A 22581-nucleotide genomic window follows, 5' to 3' on the forward strand; every position below is an offset into this window, starting at 1 on the left:
AATGTTAAAATATCAAATTCCAGCCAATTATAAATGGTAAATATACATTTAGGTATGGAATTTGGTTTCGGTGTTCAATTTAATTCCTTTAATTATATACTTAAATTAGGTTTGAAGTTTAATTTCTAACTAATTTTTTTAACATAATTAGATATTCGAATTTGACTTATTAGTTTAAATTGAATTTGAACTTTACTTTGTAGTCTAAATAAATACTTACAATTTTTAAATTAATTTGAACAATCAAATCGAACATGAAACATGAGAGCGCATTAAATTTTAGTGGAACAAAACAATTTAGATGTGATATACATGATTTGGAAAGGAATGACAGCGGAGAAGACACAATAACCCACCTTATCTTAAAGTCATTATGACGACGATGATACATATCATTTACACATGTTTTCGCGAAAGATAAGGTTAATAGTATGGCCAAACTAGCCTAGAACTAGGGTGTGTAAAATTACTCTACCCGATTGACTTGATCTGTCGACTCAAATCTTAAAAATTAGATAATTTTTTTTAAAAAAATTATCTGGCCAGGTTGGGCCCTGATCACAAAATTGAAGTTTTTCGGATACCCGGGTTATATATATATATATATAATGAATTATTTATATTATGAATGATTAGATTTTGTATTTCGAATTTTTAAATTTTAAATTCAGATGTTGGAGTATGTAATTAGAAATTTTGAACATTTAAATTTGTGTATATATTTTTTTAAATTAATAATTTGAAAATGAAAAAAATCGAGTACTTGCAAAATCCATATACCCGATTAACGGATATCCGCAATATCCAGATTGAGACACGGACCAAGAAATCACCGACCTATATATTGCGGATACCCTAATAGGATACCAAAAATCTAGGTATCGAGATTTGCACAGGCAGAACTACTTTTGAGAAAACTATTTGTTTGACAACCCACAAAATAATGAAGTAACTGAAGCACTACAAAATGCTCGAAGACAATTGATGATTGCAACATAATATAATCAAGATTTTTCCTCTTTTCACCCAAAAAAATTGTTAGGTACCCAGTTGAAGCTTCAAGCTAAGTATAAGTTCTTAATTGTCCCAAAAAAAAACTTAGGTACCTAATTGAATACTGAACCCAAATTCAAGTACCAAAACTTAAGTATTTACAAGGATAATAAAGTAATAATGCAACCGAACCCTAACAGAATTTATTCCCTTCGTTTTCAAAGCCGTCATTCCTCTCAGCCACCGTTCATTTCTTCTTCTCACGAATCCTCGAGACAAGCAATCTTCCTTGGCTTCCTAAAGGCCCGTTGTAGAGGTAAGCATTGAACGGGCCTTTCGTCGTTGATTTCTTGTGATTATGCTTTTCCGTTTTCGATCATGAAATTACCTCCTCGTAGTACTTTTTTGATAATTTGCAAGGCTTCCATTGCGCTTCTAAGTGTTTTTGCCTCCTTCAAAATTAATATTGTTGTTATTGATTTGAGAGTAATTTAGGTACGAATTAAAGATACAGATGGCAAAAAATGAGAATCTGGTGAAGCTGTCTTGGACAGGATTTGAATTGGTTAATTACATTTCTTTTTTGGTGATATCGTGTTTTGTTTGTGAACTTGCTCTAAAACTTATCCTTTGATATCCCTCTTTCGGGTGTTCGAATGTTTTGAATTTGGATATTTGGGGTTTGATCTATAACTTGTTTAAAACATATACCACACTCAGTATTTTTCTTGGTGAAACTTGTTTATTGTTAATCATGAAACTTCAATTATAATTTTTGTTTGAAATAATTCTTCTTTAATTTAGAATCGATGTGATCATAGATTTAACTGTTATTTTATCGAAATTTTAACAAAATGATCATTAAATTTATTGAACTCTTACACTTACTATAACTTCTGATCTTGGACGGAGCTAGGACTGAGCATTGGGAGTGGTCAAGGTCTATTAAATATTTAAATCATAAAATTGGGAGTGACATGTTGTAATAAATGATAAATTTAATAACCATTTTGTAGCTTTTGAAAGTACAAGGACTAGAACGAATATCTGAACGTGGTTTTCTTAATAAAACGATTATTTGAGCACAGTTCAATGATTAATTATGTTTTCTTTGTTTTCATCGTTTCTAGATAATATTTACTTTTTCGCAGCTTCTGTGTAGTGAGCATTTTCTAAAATTACTGAACTAATTGCTTCTTTCGCCCTATAATGTAATAGGTTTATAGCCTAACAAATCTGCAAATAGTCCGGGGAAAAATAAACGTTTTTTTATGGCATCTAGAGTTTCGCTGAAGACTAAAGGCAAAGGCAAAGGGGGGAAGGTGTCTAAGGGGTCGGATGAGAAATCAGCTGCACAGCGCTTGAAAGAGTGGAGCACATGGGCTATGAAGAAAGCCAAAGTGGTAACACACTATGGCTTCATTCCACTGGTCATCATCATCGGCATGAACTCTGAACCCAAACCCCATCTTTATCAATTGCTAAGCCCTGTCTGATTAAGTTGTTGCCCATCTGTCGAATCTACATGGTATCATGTTAGGGGCTTGTCTTTTACATGATGTTGGCTGTTTTATCCTATATGCATTTGAATAATCATGAGCGGTGTGCATTTTATGGGAGTTTTGAGTCTCATTTGAATTTCTCTACGTCTTCTTTTATTACTCATTTCCAGCTAAAGACTTTGTGTGTGTTCACACTTGAATATCATTGCCCATCATGTTTGCTTCATTTTATTGTTTTGTTATCAAGGTCGAGTTCCCTTTGGACTATGTTGGTCCGACATTCACCAAACATTACCAATGATCAACGAGCTCCTTATTCGTTGTTCAGCATGGCATGGCTGGATTATTACTAGATCATGTTAGGTTTGTGTGAATTTGGACTTTTAACACTTAACTGGTTTTGACATAACACACGTGGCTCGGTTATCGAATCATGTTATTATTGATAATTGCTGATAAATAGTAGACTGATGCAGATACTAACGTGATAAAATAGTAAAGTTTAGATACTACTACCGGTAATAGAAAAATAAATAAATACATAGTTTAGCCCCTTAATTATATAAACTAAAGAGATTAATTGAGTTATTTTTATTTTTTATAATTGTCAGGTCAACAATTAACGATAAAATTAAATATATAGTACAAAAACTCTTTACTGCAAGATTAAAATATAAATCTAAATTATCATAAATATTTAATTTAGTCCCTTAATTATACCCATTCTCCTACTCCAGTACTTGAAACTATCAATCATCTAGTTCAATCCGTTTTTCTAGAGTCATTCAAAGGAGAGAACGTGTTTATCCAATCTGTGATAACATATCTTATGTCAATCATTATCTATATCATATATGAAATGGTGTTGATCAACTTTGATCGATCAATTAATGATAACTAGTGATTGATCAACACCAAACAAGGACTGATTGATTATATTTAAGGACAATATCATATTGTTGATGGCATCGACAAAAAATGATATTATAACATTATGCTTTAATAAGTCAAATATCTTACAAGAGTTTATTTAATTTTTTAATTGTAGGAAAAAGTTGGACAAAAACATACGGAGTAGTGATCATTTATACATCTAAATTGAAAAATTTGACGTTAAAAAAAATCAGCTATTCCTACCTACGCTATGTCGTGCTTTCTATTACCAAAAAAGTTCTGTAAAGAAAGGGATTCATTGGTGTGATTGGTCCAAATTTAACATCGCAATGCTGGCTAAGCAAGGGTGTTGACTTGTCGAAAATCCTGATTCCCTTGTAGCTAGATTGTTTAGAGCTAAGTACTTCAACTCCTCCACTTTCCTTGCTTCCCCGTGGGGTCTAGCCCTTCTATGGTTTGGCGTAGCATTTGGTGTGCGAAAACTACGATGACGAATTGGGTCAGGAATGAATGTTTCAATCTGGTCAGATTTTTGGCTTCCAACGAAAGATCAAAAGCTTATTTCTTCGCCTCGGACTCATGGCTTCAATATGGTAAAATATCTTATTTATCCTGAGAAAAATCAATGGAATGTGGGGCTTATTTCATCTATCTTCACCGAGGAAGAGACTGATCTCATTCTTAGCATCCCTTTACCCTCATCGCCTCAAGTGGACAAGCTGGCTTGGTATGGGGAACATTCTGGTCTCTACTCGGTTTGCAGTAGGTATAAACACCTACTTGGTTCGAGGGAGGTTAATGCGGATGATGTCCATTTGTTTAATCAGCTATGGCAAGTAAAATCCCCTCCCAAGGTTTGTATCCTAATTTGGATATGTCTCCTCAATTTCGTGCCTACTTTCCATAATTTGTGTATAAAGCGAATTAAGCATGACTCCAGTTTTCCTCGTTGTCGAGATCCTATTGAAGATATAATTCATGTTACTATAGATTGTCCCCTTGCTACTTAGGTTTGGAATAAGCTTGAATTCCACTGGCCTACAGTTGTTTCTAATGTTGAATTTAAAGAATGGCTTTCATGGATTTTCAGAAATAAAGATCCTAATCAGAGAGCAAAAGTGGCAATAACCATCTGGTGTTTATGGCATGCTCGCAATGTTCTTATTTATAAAAATAAAATGCAGTGTTCAGATTCTGTTGTTACCTCAATCAAAAGCTTTCATCAGGAATTTAGTGGACTATCTCGGTGTACTCCCTCTTCCACGCTGTTATGGCTTGGTCACCTCCAGCTCCAAATTTAGTCAAAATAAACGTTGATGCAGGTTACTATATGGCCCAACAGAAAGCTACCTCTGGTGTGGTCATTCGAGATGAGCATGACAACATCATGGGTTCTTGTTTTCGTCTCCATCGTTCCATCTCATCGGTGTTCATGGCGGAAGCTCTAGCTGCTTATCATGGGCTTCTCTTTGCGAAAGACCTGGGTTTTTCTCGGGTAGTCTTGGAGAGCGACTCGAGAACCATCATCTGCAAACTTCAAGCCAACGTCGACGACTCATCAATTATCAGAAGCACGATTTGGGATATCCTTTGCTTATCAAAATTGAAAAAATTGATCGAATTTAGAGGCATTCATCTACATAGGAATACAAAGAGCTATGTTTCCTATGAATGCGTTTTGTACCCATAAAAGACTAAAGTAGACTAATAAAAAGTTTATTAAGTTAGAAAAATACTATATAATTAAAAATTAAATCAAATATTATTTTTATAAATTAAACATATAACATAATTATGAAAGATATTAATTCAGTTTTAATTAACATTCTATATGGATTTTATATACCACTACCCTATTCTTATTAAAAATAGGTTTAATACCAAAATAAGTACCCAAACTATGACTTAATTCTTGAACAAGTGCATAAACTATTTTTTGACTCATCCAGGTGCCTAACATTACAAATGTTAATATTTTTGGTGTTTGGTCGTCAATGACATTAATTTCCTTGTTAAGTGATACATGTCACAATATGGTGATTTAAAAAATATACATTAAAAATTAAAATTATATATTCTTTAAAAGAAAAACATAAAACATTTTGAAAATAACCCCAAAACTTCAAAAACCTTCATTTCAACCCCTAAGTCCATGTCAGTCATCGCCCTTTGCCATCGACGAAGTTCAACCCGACCTCATCTCCCCCAGTGACCAAAACTCCCATGAAATCATTCCCGATTGATGACGAATCAACATTTTATACCCATCGAATCATAGGATGAAAATCGCGATCCCTCGCGATCTCGATGGCTAATCGACGACAGCTACAATGGCGTATGACTAGGAGGATGACAAGGTCTACGTCAGCAGCGTTGGTCGTGGTCGTAAAGGGCGGCAGTGGCAGGTTAAGGATAAGATTCAGGGATTTTAGGTATTTTGGGCTTTTTTTATAATTTAAGAGAAATTATGTTTTTTAATAAATATAATAATATTTTAATTTTTTTTTCAAAATCACCACATTGTGACACTTGTCATTTAATCGAGAAATTAAAACCGTTGACGACCCGAAAACATAAAATTGTAACATTTGTAATGTTAGGCAAATGTATATGTCAAAAATAGTTTAAACACCTATTCGATAATTAAGGTATATTTTGAACACTTAGTTTGGTATTAAACCTTAAAAAAATGAGTGTTAACCTAATCCGCAAGATCCATTTAGATGATTTATAATATGTATGTTTTTATTTTGGTCATTGCTTTATTTTAGTAAATTTAATTTAGATTTTTTTTAATTAAGTCTGATTAACTGATTCATTTAACTTTATATTATTCATGTTCCAAAGCGGTATTCTCTCTTTCCCTTGTCAGGTCTCATTTCAACTTTAATTAGTCTCGATTTTAGGGTTTCAGATCTCTCTGTCTCAGGTAATTTTACGAAATCCTATTATCAATTTTCCTGTAGTCGGGGTTTCGGATTTATAATTACTTTAACGACTCCCAAATCGATCAATTTTCTTCACTCTGTAATCCATTGTTTCCTTACACCCATTTTTCTTGGTGAACAAATAGGAAGGTGGAGTTCAGATGTCGAGGTTCCATGTGGGTGGAAAAGTAGTGGACAAAGTCGATTTGTTTAGAAAGAAACGTACAGTATGGCGATTAGACGTTTGGCCTTTCGCAGTGCTCTATTTCCTTTGGCTAACTTTGGTTGTTCCTAGCATAGATTTCGTTGATGCAGCCATCGTGTTCGGCGGCCTTGTTGTTACTCACATATTGGTCTTGCTTTTCACGGCTTGGTCCGTGGATTTCAAGTGCATTGTTCAATATAGCAAGGTAATAAAGATTATACTGTAATTCCAGTCTGGTACGAGTTTAGAATGAATTACTTATTTATTTTTTGAATTTGGAATATAATGGTGTGCGCAGGTTAATGATATTCGCCATGCTGATGTCTGCAAAATTACTCCGGCAAAGTTCTGTGGTTCGAAAGAGGTAGTGCCACTTCATATTCGTAAGCAGGCAGGTTTCTATCTCTCTTTTATTTCTTTATTTGTTTGTTTTCATATTCGTAACCAAAATTACTTTTGGTTCTTGCTTTTTTATTTTTAATTATGCAAGTTGAAAAGCAAATCGTGCATTTCAGTGGGAAAAATGGTTGTATTAGTATTATTGATAGTAACAGTAGTATGTGGTTTTGCATAATTTTAGTTTTATATAAAATATTTATGCCAGAATTGGTTTTGCATTATAAGCTTTTACTTTTGGAATTTTGTTTGCATAATCTGTGTGATTTACTTATTGCCACTCTGCTTGCTCCTCCTCTTTTCCCCCTTATTTGGATCCGAAGTCTTTCTTTCCTTTTCAACTCTCTAATTTCATATGAATTGTGTGATTAAGTTTTTTATTTCAGTGCTCCTACATTGCCCCTACTCCCCTTCCACCTTGAGTTCTTACATTTTTATTTGATTAATTGCATAGGTAGCAAGTTCGTCATCTGCGAAAGATGTCGAAGAGATTTACTTTGATTTCAGAAAGCAGTGCTTCATCTATTCTAAGGAGGAGGATACCTTTTGCAAGCTTCCATATCCTACGAAGGAAACATTTGGCTATTACCTAAAATGTACCGGCCATGGTTCTGATGCTAAAGTTCTTGCTGCAACTGAAAAATGGGGTCGTAATGCGTATGTTGCTGTCATACTAATTTTCACTATAGCCTTTCAATTTGTTTTGATTTGACTTGTCCTGGATATATGTCTATTGAAAGGAATCTTTTGATAGTAACCTTCTGTAGTTAGCCACAAATTAATGGTTTTACTGTTGGATTCTTTTGAGTTTCAAAATTTCCATGCTCTAATGTTTTAATTTTGTTTTTATTCTTAATTTAATTTACAGAGCATAATTCTTTCCCCCTTCAATTTTCTATGATTCTTCATGTATCAGTTGTGAACTTATGATTTCTGAACTACATTTGTGGACTTTAGTAATCTGAGATGTTTACCTTTTTATAATAATTACGACTGTTACATGTTCACTTGAATTTGTCTCTATAATGCAGATTTGAATATCCACAACCTACTTTTCAGAAATTAATGAAAGAGCATTGCATGGAGCCCTTTTTTGTCTTTCAGGTTTTCTCTTGTTCAAAATGTCTTTAGAATGTCGATTTTTTGCCTTTGCTGACCAGGTATTTTTTGTGACATTTTATCTTGTCTTTTGTAGGTATTCTGTGTTGGTCTTTGGTGTCTTGATGAGTATTGGTATTACAGTTTGTTCACCTTATTCATGCTGTTCATGTTTGAGTCAACAATGGCAAAAAGTCGGTTGAAGACTTTAAGTGAGCTAAGACGCGTTAGAGTGGACAGCCAGACTCTAATGGTGCATCGATGTGGGAAGTATGTTTCTGTAAACATCAGCTTATTGTTTCGTATAGTGTGTGTGTGTGACTATTATTATTATTACTACTACTATTATTACTATGACTATTTTCAAACTTTTTCGAAGTTTTAAATTTATCATTCAAACTTTGGGAGTTGCAGGTGGGTGAAACTCTCTGGAACAGATCTATTGCCTGGGGATGTTGTCTCCATTGGTCGATCATCTGGTCAAAATGAAGAAGATAAGTCTGTTCCAGCAGACATGCTTATACTAGCTGGAAGTGCTATTGTGAATGAAGCCATTCTCACAGGCGAGTCTACTCCCCAGTGGAAGGTGGATCTCTTCTTCTTAAATCTTAATTCCTTTCTTGTTTCCTATTTTAGTAATCAATAATGATCCCTTAGGCATTATGTTTAATTGTGTAAAATCTTTGTTGTGGGAGTTCAATTGATGAATGTAACGTGTCTGTTGTAAAACTAACTATATTTTTCTTTAATAGTTAGTATTGCAATCTTAAGTTTGACTTGAAAAATTTGTATTGTCTAAGCCTAATTCTGCCTTTTCCTTTAAATGATTTCCCTATAGCTTTAGATTTTATTTTAGATTATTTGGTTTGTATGTTGCACTTTATATGGGGTTGTTTTCCACATTATTTTTTCTCATATAATCTGACTAGAGAAATCCTTTGTTCAGTGATGGTTTATATGAGGTAAAACTTTGTTTCTGTGAATGAGATTATAGTGAGGTGGATTCCTAGAAGCTGTAACTGTGAGGCTGATAAGCTAGCAAAGGAGGGAATTGGGTCATGGTTTACTTTGTTTTTGTGGGTCTGGTTGTTTAACAGTATGGGTTTATTAGGAGTGTGTTTAAGTTTTATGTAACTGGTAGGAGTGTTTTTAAGTATTATGTAATTCGTTTATCTTCAATATATTGAGGCACTCTTTTTCTCCTTCCGCTAGTTAGTTCTTGCCTAAGGGTAAAGAACTACTAAGAGGGAGGTTTTTAATGAGGCCTCCTATTTCTATCAAAAAAAAATATGAGGTAAAACTTTTTTCCTAGGTTTCTATAGCGGGCAGGGGTATTGAGGAGAAGCTATCTACCAAGCGCGACAAGAATCATATTTTGTTTGGTGGGACAAAAATATTGCAGCACACAGCTGACAAGGTAGGTTGTACCAAAATTTGGTTATTAACATACCTCATGCATATCCCTTTCCTTTAAATTTTTATATTTCTAATTGGACCAGAGCTTCCCTCTGAGAACTCCGGATGGTGGTTGCTTGGCTGTAGTTCTGCGCACTGGGTTTGAAACAAGTCAAGGAAAACTTATGAGAACAATTTTGTTTTCTACAGAAAGGGTAGTTTCTTATGTGTTCTTTCAAAGTGTTTGGTTTATTTATATCCATTTCATATTTATTTTTCAGTAGTTTATTTTCAATTGTGTGCTGTAGGTTACTGCTAACAGCTGGGAAAGTGGCCTCTTTATTTTATTTCTGGTTGTATTTGCAATTATTGCCGCTGGTTATGTACTTAAAAAGGTAAATTACTTCTTGAGGTAGTGGAAACCCTATTAGGCTTATATTTTTGGTAGGTATATGATAATAATGTCATTTTTACATGTAGGGACTGGAAGATCCTACAAGAAGCAAATACAAGCTCTTCCTTAGTTGTTCTCTTATTATTACTTCTGTTATTCCCCCAGAGCTACCAATGGAATTATCTATCGCTGTTAATACATCTTTAATTGCCCTTGCACGGCGTGGAATATTTTGTACAGAGCCTTTCCGAATCCCATTTGCTGGAAAGGTTTGTGCGATCAATTCTTTATATGGGTTAAAGGCCTGGCAATTTTGCATGAAATAATTAAAGAAGATAAATTGTAGCTTTATAATCCATGGTTACAGGCCATATATTCTTTTCTTGCACTTCTCCTATTCTTTGTTTTGGCTTGATTTTGTAGTAATTGATGCATTACAATACCTTGGTGCTGCTCTGCATTATATTGATTTCAGTGTTTACTGATGTTTATTTCCACAGGTTGACATATGCTGTTTTGATAAAACTGGCACATTGACTTCGGATGATATGGTATGATACTAAGAGAACAAGAAGTGATTTTCTATAATGTTTTATTCTCATTTAATGAATTCATTTTTCTTTGTTTTTTCCAGGAGTTCTCTGGTGTTGTTGGGTTAAATGACAGTTCAGAATTAGAATCTGATATGACCAAAGTTCCTTCACGCACGGTTGAGATTCTGGCTTCTTGTCATGCCTTAGTGTTTGTAGACAACAAGCTGGTATGCCACTTTTTAAGCAAAGCTTATAATTCCGTGTTTTTTGTTCTTCCTTGTAATTACTTGTGGAATGTTACTTTTTCTTTCTATCTAATAATAAATAGTTTTGTAAAATATGATTGGAGGTTATGATAAACTAGTATTTGTTAAATGTCTAATTTGTGTTTAGCTTATTTAATTTGTGGGGGCAGGTTTTTCCATTGTTATGATTTGCGAAGAGGTTATTTTGTTTGTGGAATGGTAACTGGAATGCAGAGTGGTACCTATGTAATACATATTAAAACATTTAGATACCACAGTGTCTGAATTTTTTTACTGTTAAATAAGGCATCACACATCTACATTTTAACTTTATGTTACTTTATAGAACTATGTAATTCATTCACATCAAGATTCCAAGTCTTGATTTATCTGCTTCTGGTTCTAGCTTATTAAATGTCTTTGAGTGCCTTGTGTTGGATTCTCCTTTTTGTCATGTAATATTCTTAGGATTTTGGTTGAAGTTACGTGTATTTTACAATTGTAAGTTACTTTTAGTTTTGAAAATGCTTGTAGGTCGGTGATCCTCTTGAGAAGGCTGCACTTAAAGGAATTGATTGGAGTTATAAATCTGATGAAAAGGCTATTCCACGAAAGTAATTTGCTTGCTCACTAGTCGATTTTGCTTCTATTATTGATTCATATGTTTGCAATTTAATTTCTACTCTTTTATTTTGGAGTGGCTTGCCTTTTCATGCATTCCTGATTCTCTTCATACTTCACACAAGTTTGAGTAGTGCATTGCCCCTTCTAGGGGACAAAAGAGATTCTTGAAAATTTCTGCCAATGGAAGGACAAAGTTTCATCCTCGAAGTGCCTTAACCTCCAATGCAAGCCTTACACATCTTCCTTTTTTGTTAATGTTGTGATGATTTTGCTTGCAGATACTTTGTGCTGATTGAACTGACTCCCCATCTCATACAATAACAAAAAGTACATTTTGCAGTTGTAGGCTTGACCTACTGGAACTCTAATGATAGTAATTGGGGTTCATGTTTCTAGACAAGAAAAAAGCTTCTCATTAAATTGATCATCATTTGGTTTAAAAAATATGATTTGCAGTGTTAACATTTCAGAGACCTTTGGGGTACTATGTTTGAGTAGATTGCTAGTAAACTGTTGCTAAATTTGCAACAAATCCTTAGTGTTGAAGTAAATATGGTCTAGAAGTTGAAGAAAATTTGCAGCAGATCATAAAGTTAGAAGGAAAACTCAAGATAACCAACGAAAGCAACTGATAGAGAAGAAAACCTTGATTTCAGACCTCATTTCTTGGAAGAAAAAATATGAAAAATTAAGTGCAACAACTGTTTGATGTATTGTGATTGAACAAGAAATACATGTATAGGTGTAATATGAGTTGGTTACAGTGTCACTGAATTTTTTGTAGATAATAGTGTAGAAATCAGAGTAATTCTCTGTATTTTCATTTTATTTTCAATAGGACATATTACATATTTATATACAAATTATCTCTCTAAAGTAGGAAACACTTAAGAAAGGAAAAATACTAATCCTAGGATGTGATCCCTTAAAATAAGGGATTGTATAAATATATGTATAGAATCCCTTAACTAAAGGAATGCTATCAAATCATAACAAATCATATCTCTATAATTCTTACACTCCCCCTCAAGCTGGAGAATATACATTGTATAATCCCAGCTTGAATAGGAATTTATTGAAAACAGGCTTTGGCAAAGCCTTAGTAAGAATGTCTGCAACTTGTTCTTCTGAAGGAATGTATGAAAGTGTGACTGTCTTTTTGTTAACTTGATCAGCTATAAAAGGCCTATCAATCTCAACATGCTTTGTCCGATCATGTTGAACTGGGTTCTTGGCAATTTGAATAGCAGATCACACAAGACTTCAAAGTGATCCTCTTGATTAGTGCTAAGTTCTTTCAGTAGTTTAAGTAGCCAAATTCCTTCGCATATTCCCAATGTTAGTGCTCTGAATTCAGCTTCAGCACTACTTCTTGAAACGACAGATTGTTTCTTACTTCTCCAAGTTGTAAGGTTACCCCAAACAAATGTGCAGTAGCCACTAGTGGATCTCCTTTCAGTAAGGTCTCTGGCCCAACTAGAGTCTGTAAAAATTTTAACAGTTCTGTCTTGTGTCTTCTTAAACATTAAGCCGTGTCCTGGAGTTTTCTTCAAGTACTTGAGAATTCTATTTGCCGCTGCCATATGCTCTTCAGTAGAATTAGTCATGTGTTGACTTATCACATTTACGGGAAAGGCTATATCTGGCCTTGTCAAGGATAAATTTCTCTTTGCTAAATTAGTTTCCCAACTAATCTTTGAAATTTCTCTGTCTACTAAGGACCCATCTTCTGTGCTAAATTTCAAGCTTACCTCCATTGGTGTATCAATCGGCTTACAACCAAGAAAACCAGTTTCTTTGAGTAAATCAAGTACATATTTTCTTTGGTTGTTACAAGTCCTTTTGACCTTGCCACCTCCATTCCTAGGAAATACCTTAGCTTTCCCAAGTCCTTGGTTTCGAATTCCTCATTTAACAATTTCTTCAAATTGCAAATCTCTTCTTCATCATCTCCAGTAAGAATTATGTCGTCCACGTACACAATAAGGATAACTTTCTTTTTTGTAGAAGTTACCTTGATGAAAAGAGTATGATCGGCGAGGGACTGCTTGTAGTCGTTTTTCATAATAACTTTAGTGAACCTCTCAAACCAAGCTCTGGGTGATTGTTTTAATCCGTATAGAGACTTGTTGAGCTTGCACACCTTGTTACTTCCTTTAACAAACTTTAAGCCAGGTGACAACTTCATATAGACTTCTTCTTCTAGCTTGCCATTAAGAAAAGCGTTTTTTACATCAAGTTGGTGTAATTTCCAATCGCAATTTACAACCAAACTTAAGAGTACTCGAACAGTATTCAGCTTCGCCACAAGTGCAAAAGTTTCTGTGAAATCTATCCCATATGTTTGCGTAAAGCCTCTGGCCATCAGTCTAGCTTTGTATCGTTGAATACTACCATTGGAGTTATACTTTATAGCAAAGATTCATTTACAGCCAACAGTCTTTTTTCCTTGAGGAAGATCCGTAACGATCCAAGTAGCATTTTTCTCTAGTGCACAAATTTCCTCTTCAACAGCCCTTCTCCATTTTGAATCCTTTAGAGCTTCAGCTATGCTTGTGGGAACCTGTTCTTTATCCAAGTTTGCTGTAAATGCTTGAAAAGACGACATCAATGAATTATAACCAGCAAATTTTTTAATAGGATGCTTGGTGCACTGTCTAACTCCTTTTTTAATAGCAATAGGGAAGTCATCTAGAGTAGGGGAAGTGGACTTACTGATTTATTTTTTTATTTCGCCAGCTGGAACCAAATCCAATTCTCGGCAAGCATCAGATTGCAAAACAGCCTCAGGAATATGTTTGCTTTTCCTTGTATAGACACGAAGTTGTTTGATTGGTGATGTTTGTGGAAGATTTTGAATGGGAGTAGGTGTGTTTTCAGGAAGGGTGTTTAAAGTAGGTGTGAGTGAAGTAGTGATAGGTACTATAGATGAATCAATGGGAGTAGTTACAGGTGACAAATTTGTAGGTAAAGACAAAATCGGTGGCAATTCTGAAGGCTGAGAATGAAGAGTAGGAGAGATACATGATGTGGCTGAAAATCCTTCCATGTCTCCCCCTGAATTTCAGCATGAGTGAAATAGGGATTCTGCTCATAAAATGTTATATCCATAGTGGTAAAAAATCGTTTAGAAGGAGGATGATAGCATTTATAACCCTTGTTAAGTGAAGAATACCCAACCAATACACACTTTAATGATTTAGGATCTAACTTGGACTTATTAGGAGCAATGTTTTGGATGAAAACAATACAACCAAATATTTTAAGTGGAAGAATGGAGGAGATAGGTTTAAAATGGGGAAAGTATTGCAAAAATATAGATTGAGGTGTTTGAAATTGTAAAACCTTACTAGGCATTCGATTGATTAAATATGTGGCAGTTAATAAGGCTTCTCCCCACAAATATTTTGGAACATTAGTGGTAAATAGAAGAGAACGGGTAACTTCAAGGAGGTGTCTATTTGTTCTTTCGGCAATGCCGTTTTGTTGTGGGGGTGTCAACACAAGAATTAATCTGAACTATGTCATTTTCCCTGAAAAACGCACCCAAAGACTTAGCAAAAAATTCACTGCCAGCAATTTCAGATTTATCTTTTAGCAAATAAGTCCAAGTTATCCTACTGTGATCATCAATGAAAGTGATAAACCACTTACAATTATCAGCATTCTTCACCCGAGAAGGGCCCCAAATATCACTGTGGATCAAAGCAAAAGGGTGAGAAGGCTTATATGTAGAAGGAGAATAGTTGATTTAGTATGTTTGGCAAGAGAGCAAACTTTGCAAGAAAAAGAATTTGGCCTTTTATGAATGAATAGAGCAGGAAAAACTTTTGCAAGATAGTGGAAACTAGGATGACCTAAACGATAGTGCCATAACATAACATTATCAACTTTTTCTAAAGCGGTGAAAGATTTCGAGATTTCGGTTTTAGTAGAGGCAGGAAAAATATATAGACCATTCTGCAAGCTGGCCTTACCAATCATATTCTTCGAGTTCAGTGCCTGGAAAGTACAATCAATATCATTAAAAATTGCAGAGCAGTGCAAGTCGGTGGAAAGTTTACTAACGGAAACGAGATTGCAAGCCAGATTTGGTACGAAGAGGACGTTTTTCAGTACAATCTGGTCATTGAGAATAACAGTGCCATGTCCTATTTTGGACAAGGAACTATCAGTCGTTTTGACAGCTTTACCAAAGTTTGGAAAAAATTGCAAAACAAATCCTTATTATCAGTCATATGATCTGTAGCACCAGGATCGAGGATCCAATTAGGGGTCGATTGGGAGGAGAAAAAAAACTGTAGCATGAGGTTTACCTTCTGGTTCCTTCATGACCAGATTACCTTCTGATTGAGCAGCAGAACCAGAAATTTTTTCTGGATTCGAAGTGATCTCCAGAGTATGAGAAGAAGTTGTGGACATCGTCTAGGTTGGAAAGAAACCGTAACCTAATCTGATACCATGTAAAAATCAAAGTAATTCTCTGTATTTTCATTTTATTTTCAATAGAACAGATTACATATTTATATACAAATTATCTCTCTAAAGTAGGAAACACTAAGAAAGGAAAAATACTAATGCTAGGATGTGATCCCTTAAAGTAAGGGATTGTATAAATATATGTACAAAATCCCTTAACTAAAGGAATGATTCAAAAAAAAAAATTTATGTGTGCTAATTTTTATCTAACCTGATGGATTATTGATTCAGTGGTCCAGAATTCCTTACAAAAACACTGTTCATGTTTGGAACCTGCGGTGGGCGGTTAATTGTTTTGGAGTGGACTGATGAATTCTGATCAATATTGTTTAGAGTATATTTTTAGATGTTAATATACAAAACCTGCCTGTCATTAGCCTGCAAGTATGGTGTATTGCATGCTTGTTTCTGTTTCATGCATTATATGAATGCATCTTGTTTCCCTGCATTTTGGTGATTTTAATTACTCATTTTTTTAGAAGTCTGTTTCTTTATGAAGTTATGGTGTAACACACTCTTCTCTTATATCCTATGCACTTCAGAGGAAGCGGCAATCCTGTGCAGATTGTGCAGAGGCACCATTTTGCATCGCACTTGAAACGAATGGCAGTTGTTGTTCGTGTCCAGGAGGAGTTTTTTGCTTTTGTCAAGGTCTGTAAGCTATTGTCTAATTTTAAATTTTTTTGAAGACCTATTGTTTTGCTATCAGCTTCTTGTCAACTATACTCGGTCATATTGCTGCATTTTAGGTGTTATGGATTCTTGAAATGCAATATAACTACGACAAACATTTCTATTCCAAATCTGAAGCATCGCACGTGTCACAAACATTTGCTTAGGAGTGTTTGAAGCACTGTTACCCATCAAGGGTTGACATCGTTATGTATGTTAGTTAAAGCTATATTTCTCCTCCCTTTCCCATTTGCCCTCTGATTAAGGGGTAATAATTGCATCTTCCAGAATGCATTTGCTAGTTTGCATATGCCATGTATCATAGTTATTTAGAAAGAAGAAAATATTTAATTTTTTTTTCATAAGCGTGAATTTATGTTTGTAGGGTGCCCCTGAGACTATCCAAGATAGACTTGTTGATTTGCCTCCTTCATATGTTGAAATTTACAAGAAATATACACGGCAAGGGTCTCGTGTGCTGACCCTTGCTTACAAATCTCTTCCAGATATGACGGTAAGTTTTATATGGATTCAATATTGAAATGCCTCCGGCCTTTTTTTTTTATTTGTTTCCCTTTCTCGAGCAAAATAAGATGCGCAATAGATGCTAATCTCATAACATTGCTAGCAATATTGTTTCAATTAGATTATAACTGATTGCTGGGTGACACTTCTGCCCCAGTTTTGGTAATTTTGTTTCTTCCCCTTCCCTTGCACTCTTGTGAGAATTTCAATAAATCTTTATTTGCTCGTAATAGAAATATTTGTTCCCAACAATTGGAAACATTTCCAAGAAATTTCATGGTGGACAGTGCCTTTGTGACAACATTGCCTCTTTTTATGGTAGAAAAAAAGGAAGTGATTTGACTAGTATCAGATTGTGCAATTCAGTTTTAACTAATTAACCAACATAAATGAATTAATTCATTCTGTCATTGAAATTGCTTGGCTAATTCGGGCATAGGGTAATATGGTTTGTATATCAGGTTTGAGTAGTTTGTGTTGTTTAGAAGGTTCTTGGTAGGTTTAAGGGTAACGTGGTTGTAATATGCTGGTTATGTATGTGGTGTATTCCTTTTAGTAATAAAGTTTTGAGGTACTCTTTTCTTCCTTCCAACATCCGGTGAGTTACTTATGTAGCTCGACGGTTATGAAGGGGTATTTTAATGAGACCTCACATGTCTATCAAAAAAAAAATCAGTATTTGTATAAATTGATCATTTGAAAGCAGAAAGGCATGTCATTTTATCTGAAACAAGTTAAACACATATTTAATGTAAATTTGCTTAATCTTTTTACATAATCTCAATTTGTTTAATTATATCACATGAATCTACTTAATATCCAATTTGTTAGAATTTTTTGAAAATTTGAAGTTCATGAACTTATTTTTGTTTTTCTTCTACCCAGAATGAGAACTTCAATATAATTCAGGTGTATGAAATCCATGACCAAATTAAATGAAACATTTTGTTTGATTAAGGTTTGATTTCAAAGAAATTTTTATAGTTTCTTGAAAAGTAATACTAACCCCATGAATTCAGTTTTAACCTAAGTGGTTAAATTCCTTATTGGATATGGTTATAATACGAAATCCTAACCACTTTTGTTACTTTGCCATGGACTCACTCTGTTGCCAAAATCTTGAAACACTTTTTTAGTAAGTTTTAGATTTGTTGAAACTTGTTTTACTTGGGATTAGTTCTCTCATTTTACACCTGAGGCCTATATTAGATAATCTCAAAAAGAGACCTTGATCATGAAAAGTGTTTGGAGTTTGGTCACGCTCTTCTTGAGGATAAAACCAGAAGTAGGAAACAATGAAGCTTATCAATATATTATGTAAGATAAAAAGTTTCTTAAAATGCATCACAGACCACAAAGACTTAGTTTTAACTTCTTTCTTTTACTTGTAAATACGTAGAACCTTCTGATCTCATGTGTTTACGTGTTTTTAATGTCTTTCAATTTGTGTCATGTCTCCTGCACAGGTTAGTGAAGCTAGAAGCTTGGAGAGAGATACTGTAGAGTCTGGCCTCACATTTGCTGGTTTTGCAGTAAGCATTAAGCAATGAATTCTTTCATCTCTGTACAGTTTTTTTTTTGGGTTTGTTTGCTGGACACATTTACCCTGTTAAGATGTTTAATCACTGTTTGGCACGAGTTACCTCTTTTCACTTCTTGAAACTTAATTTTCAGGTTTTTAACTGTCCTATTAGGGCAGACTCTTCCACTATCCTATCTGAATTAAAGAATTCTTCACATGATTTGGTAAGTGGAATCATCTTCTGGATATATCTTTCTAAAGGGTGTTATGTTGTTCCACTATTAAAGTGATGAGGAAAAGTGTGATTTTACAGATTATAAATCTCGGAATTTATCCTATTGCTATCATTTAAATCACTTTGCTATAGGATTTTTTGAGACCTTTTGTGCCCACACAAGTTAATTTGTGCCTCCATATATGCACTTTGCTATAGGATTATAAATCTCGGAATTTAAGTTGCTTATTAGATTTTTGGCTTGGAGTTTAAGAGTTTGTAAGAAGTATTCACTGGAATGCAATCCAGGCATGGATTTTTGAAATCATTCAAGTTTCTCTTTTGTAGGAATTTTTTTTAAAATCATGTCTACAACACAAGTTCATTTGTTCCTGCATGTATGTAACATTTAAGTTGCTTGCTGATTTTTGGCTTAAGGTTTCAGAATTCATAAGAAGTATTTATGGGAATGCAAACATGTTATGAATTCACTTTGCTATAGGGCAAATAATTCTCTTTCCTTGCTTGCTAGGATAAAAAATAGTAGGAAAGAAGATGGAATCTTTTGACCCTTATTGGTTTGTATTGATAATTCCTTCATCAGCATTTAGATCCCTTTACCATGATATACAATTCTGTTGCCAATTTGTATGGAAGTGCATGTATGTAAAAAGGAAAAAAAGAATTAATTTCTCAAGTACCTTAATAATGAAATCAATGATTAATACATATATGTTTATATGCATGTAGAAATTGTGCCAGATCATGAAACTTGTCGTGTTTCTCATTTTCTTTAATAATAACCAAAACTTGGGTATATTAGGTTTTGGGTCCCAAAAATAATGATTTTCATATTACTTTATTTTTTCCATTCCTTCCTGTTTTCCATGTTCCATTTGTTCTTCCGTATGAACCATGTTTTCCTTTGAGAATGGAAAATACTATATTCCATTTGTGTAACACGTCACTGTGAAGTTTTAGGGATAGTGGAAAATACATGCTAGTGTGCTATCACCTTCCTTCTCTAAGTGGTGAATTCCTAGATTGGGACTTTGTGTTTCTCTGAAAACAAATTTTATTATTCTAGGTGATGATAACTGGTGATCAAGCCTTGACAGCTTGCCACGTTGCCGGCCAAGTTCATATTGTGTCAAAACTAGCATTGATTCTTGGTGCAGTGAAGAATAGTAAAGTTTACGAGTGGGTTTCACCGGATGAGACAGAGAGGATTCCCTACAGGTTACCTTTCTCTGGTTACTCTCAACTATTTTGTGACATATAATTTCCCCGTAGGCTTTTTCCGGATTTAAATTCTGATAAATTTGCCCAGCATAAATCTTGGCTCTTTCATGGATATCTAGGTTCTTTTTTGGGCCTGCATATCAAGTTTTGATCATACTTTTTCTTTTCTGGAACTTGTCATATGGATCTGCTGATTAGGTGTGTTGAACCCCACCTTCCATTCTTCTAGTTAACTTGACTGATCAAAGGATTTTACCTGATATCAGTGAGAAAGAGGTTGAAGCTTTATCCGAGACTCATGATCTTTGTATTGGAGGTGACTGCATTGAGATGTTACAACAGACTTCTGCCATTTTACGAGTTATTCCTTTTGTTAAGGTTGCAGCTATACAATCTATTTGGTTTTTTGCAAGACTTTGTCTTATGTTATTGACACTGCAATGTCATTCTAGGTTTTTGCAAGAGTTGCTCCGGAGCAGAAAGAACTTATCATGACCACTTTCAAGACAGTGGGAAGGTTGACTTTAATGTGTGGTGATGGGACCAATGATGTTGGAGCTCTTAAGCAGGTAATATTTTACTCGATGAGTTTAAGCTGGTATCTTATTCTCTCTTACTTAACGTTTTAACGTGTTTATTGTGCATCCATTATGATGTTTAAGGCCTTTTAGGTTTGTGAACTTATTTTTAAATCTATATTTAGCTCTATGTATCAATTGCTATCAGTTAATCTACTGTTAGCCCCCAAGAAAACCCTACTCGTATAGGGATCAACTCAATTAAGCCTGAACTAGTTGATAGGATCTTCTCTATTAGCTGTCTCAGACGGTTCTTTTTTATGACTATCTTTTGTCTGGATACCTTGTAGGATTAATTTGGTCAGTGATAGTTGTTTTGGCTACGAGGTGGATCTATATCTTTCTATGTGGTCCTGATGATGTTGAATCGAAGTTTCAAAATTTTTCTAGTTTTTATTGTAAAAGCATGTTCGGTTTATACAACTTCTATGAATAAATTTTAATATATTCGACTAAGCTTTTTTGTTATTATTTTGGATTTTAGTTGGAGAAATTCAATGTTCACATTTTCTGGTTACATTTATGGAATACAAGTTTTTCTTTTCTTCTCTCCTAAAGACAGATTTACCTCGTCATATTACCAGTTTGTATCTGTATTTTCGTATGAATTTTCTATTGTTTGTAACACCCTACCTTTTGTTCAGGCCCATGTTGGTGTTGCTTTATTGAATGCAGTGCCTCCTACTAAAAGTGATAGCTCTTCATCGGGAACATCTAAAGATGATAGCACAAAGTCATTGAAGTCGAAGAAATCTAAGCCCACTGTAGAAGCAACAGGCAGTTCAGAAGCCTCTTCAAAAGGAAAATTAGCCACCAGATCAGAATCTGGCAACCTTGCAGCTAGCAATCGACATCTTAATGCTGCTGAGAAGCAACGGCAGAAGCTGAAGAAGATGATGGATGAGCTGAATGAGGAGGGTGATGGTCGCTCAGCTCCTATTGTCAAACTGGGGGATGCCTCGATGGCATCACCATTTACAGCAAAGCATGCATCAGTTGCCCCAACCACCGACATAATCCGTCAAGGACGCAGCACCCTTGTGACTACCCTTCAGATGTTCAAGATACTTGGCCTTAACTGCCTTGCTACAGCTTATGTTTTAAGTGTGATGTACTTGGATGGTGTCAAACTGGGTGATGTCCAGGCAACTATTAGTGGTGTATTTACAGCAGCCTTTTTCCTGTTCATCTCACATGCTCGCCCACTGCCGACCCTTTCAGCTGCACGGCCCCACCCAAATATTTTCTGCTTCTATGTCTTCCTCTCTCTCATGGGACAGTTTGCAATGCACCTGCTTTTCTTGATTTATTCCGTGAAGGAAGCTGAGAAACACATGCCCGAAGAATGCATTGAGCCAGAGTCCGAGTTTCACCCTAATCTAGTAAACACGGTTTCATACATGGTGAGCATGATGCTTCAGGTAGCAACGTTTGCAGTGAACTACATGGGTCACCCTTTCAATCAGAGCATCCCCGAAAACAAACCATTCTTGTATGCACTTGGAGCTGCATCTGTTTTCTTTGTGGTCATAACTTCCGATCTGTTTAGGGACCTGAATGATTGGTTGAGCTTGGTTCCTTTACCGGTGGGATTGAGGGATAAACTCTTGCTGTGGGCTTTACTCATGTTTCTGGGCTGCTATACGTGGGAGAGGTTGTTAAGATGGGCTTTCCCTGGTAAAATCCCAGCTTGGAGGAAGCGCCAACGTGCGGCTGCCGCTAGTTCAGAGAAGAAGCTGGTCTAAGTGGACACTGAACAGAGAATTGACATGGAGAATTGTCCCTCTGCTAATGGGGGTCTATTTTTTGAAAAATGACGACGCTGATCAGATTATTTATATTTAGAGAATTAGCTCCACATATACGACTTTTATCTGGATAAATCATATTGCTTAGTCCTTTAGAATGATGCTTTTGTCGAGGAGGAGACTCTTTTGTTAAAGCATCGACATCGATTATTGTTTTTGCCCAGCCGACTTGAAAGAAACTCAAATTAATTAGTGCTACCGGCACGTTGCGTTGAAGTTCTTATAATAGTATTTAATTATTTGCTTCCATCATCATCATAGCCATAGGGGAAACGTGAAGAAACTTAATTTTATAATATGGGGCATGCTTTATATTAGTCCCGTATTCGCTATAT

At 35.0% G+C, this 22581-nt stretch overlaps 2 protein-coding genes across 2 annotated transcripts; both read left to right on the plus strand.

Moving 5' to 3' along the window:
• The first annotated feature begins 1223 nt into the window (after window positions 1-1223).
• LOC120216366 (mitochondrial import receptor subunit TOM7-1-like) lies at window positions 1224-2605 on the plus strand. Its single transcript, XM_039213813.1, has 2 exons — window positions 1224-1309; window positions 2212-2605. The coding sequence occupies exon 2, from the start codon at window positions 2265-2267 to the stop codon at window positions 2487-2489; it is 225 nt and encodes a 74-aa protein (XP_039069744.1). The 5' UTR covers window positions 1224-1309; window positions 2212-2264; the 3' UTR covers window positions 2490-2605.
• A 3615-nt stretch (window positions 2606-6220) lies between these two features.
• Window positions 6221-22380, plus strand: LOC120216374 (probable manganese-transporting ATPase PDR2). The gene is made up of 22 exons (XM_039213824.1): window positions 6221-6318; window positions 6463-6726; window positions 6820-6912; window positions 7372-7574; window positions 7949-8021; window positions 8113-8285; window positions 8430-8601; window positions 9328-9432; window positions 9515-9625; window positions 9719-9805; window positions 9891-10073; window positions 10305-10355; window positions 10439-10564; window positions 11117-11196; window positions 16228-16336; window positions 16743-16871; window positions 18349-18414; window positions 18557-18628; window positions 19706-19857; window positions 20127-20238; window positions 20313-20429; window positions 21083-22380. The coding sequence occupies exons 2-22, from the start codon at window positions 6478-6480 to the stop codon at window positions 22181-22183; spliced, it is 3564 nt and encodes a 1187-aa protein (XP_039069755.1). The 5' UTR covers window positions 6221-6318; window positions 6463-6477; the 3' UTR covers window positions 22184-22380.
• Window positions 22381-22581: the final 201 nt, after the last annotated feature.

Source organism: Hibiscus syriacus, unplaced genomic scaffold (assembly GCF_006381635.1).
Source record: "Hibiscus syriacus cultivar Baekdansim isolate YM2019G1 unplaced genomic scaffold, ASM638163v2 tig00000764_pilon, whole genome shotgun sequence".
Classification (NCBI taxonomy): domain Eukaryota; kingdom Viridiplantae; phylum Streptophyta; class Magnoliopsida; order Malvales; family Malvaceae; genus Hibiscus; species Hibiscus syriacus.

Bases quoted from the DNA above. Each gene is read 5' to 3' on its own strand.
- LOC120216366 (XM_039213813.1), top strand. From the start codon at position 2,265: ATGGCATCTAGAGTTTCGCTGAAGACTAAAGGCAAAGGCAAAGGGGGG.
- LOC120216374 (XM_039213824.1), top strand. From the start codon at position 6,478: ATGTCGAGGTTCCATGTGGGTGGAAAAGTAGTGGACAAAGTCGATTTG. The intron at 8,286-8,429 runs GTATGTTTCTGT...TGGGAGTTGCAG, and splicing joins ATGGTGCATCGATGTGGGAA to GTGGGTGAAACTCTCTGGAA. The intron at 10,074-10,304 runs GTTTGTGCGATC...TTATTTCCACAG, and splicing joins GAATCCCATTTGCTGGAAAG to GTTGACATATGCTGTTTTGA.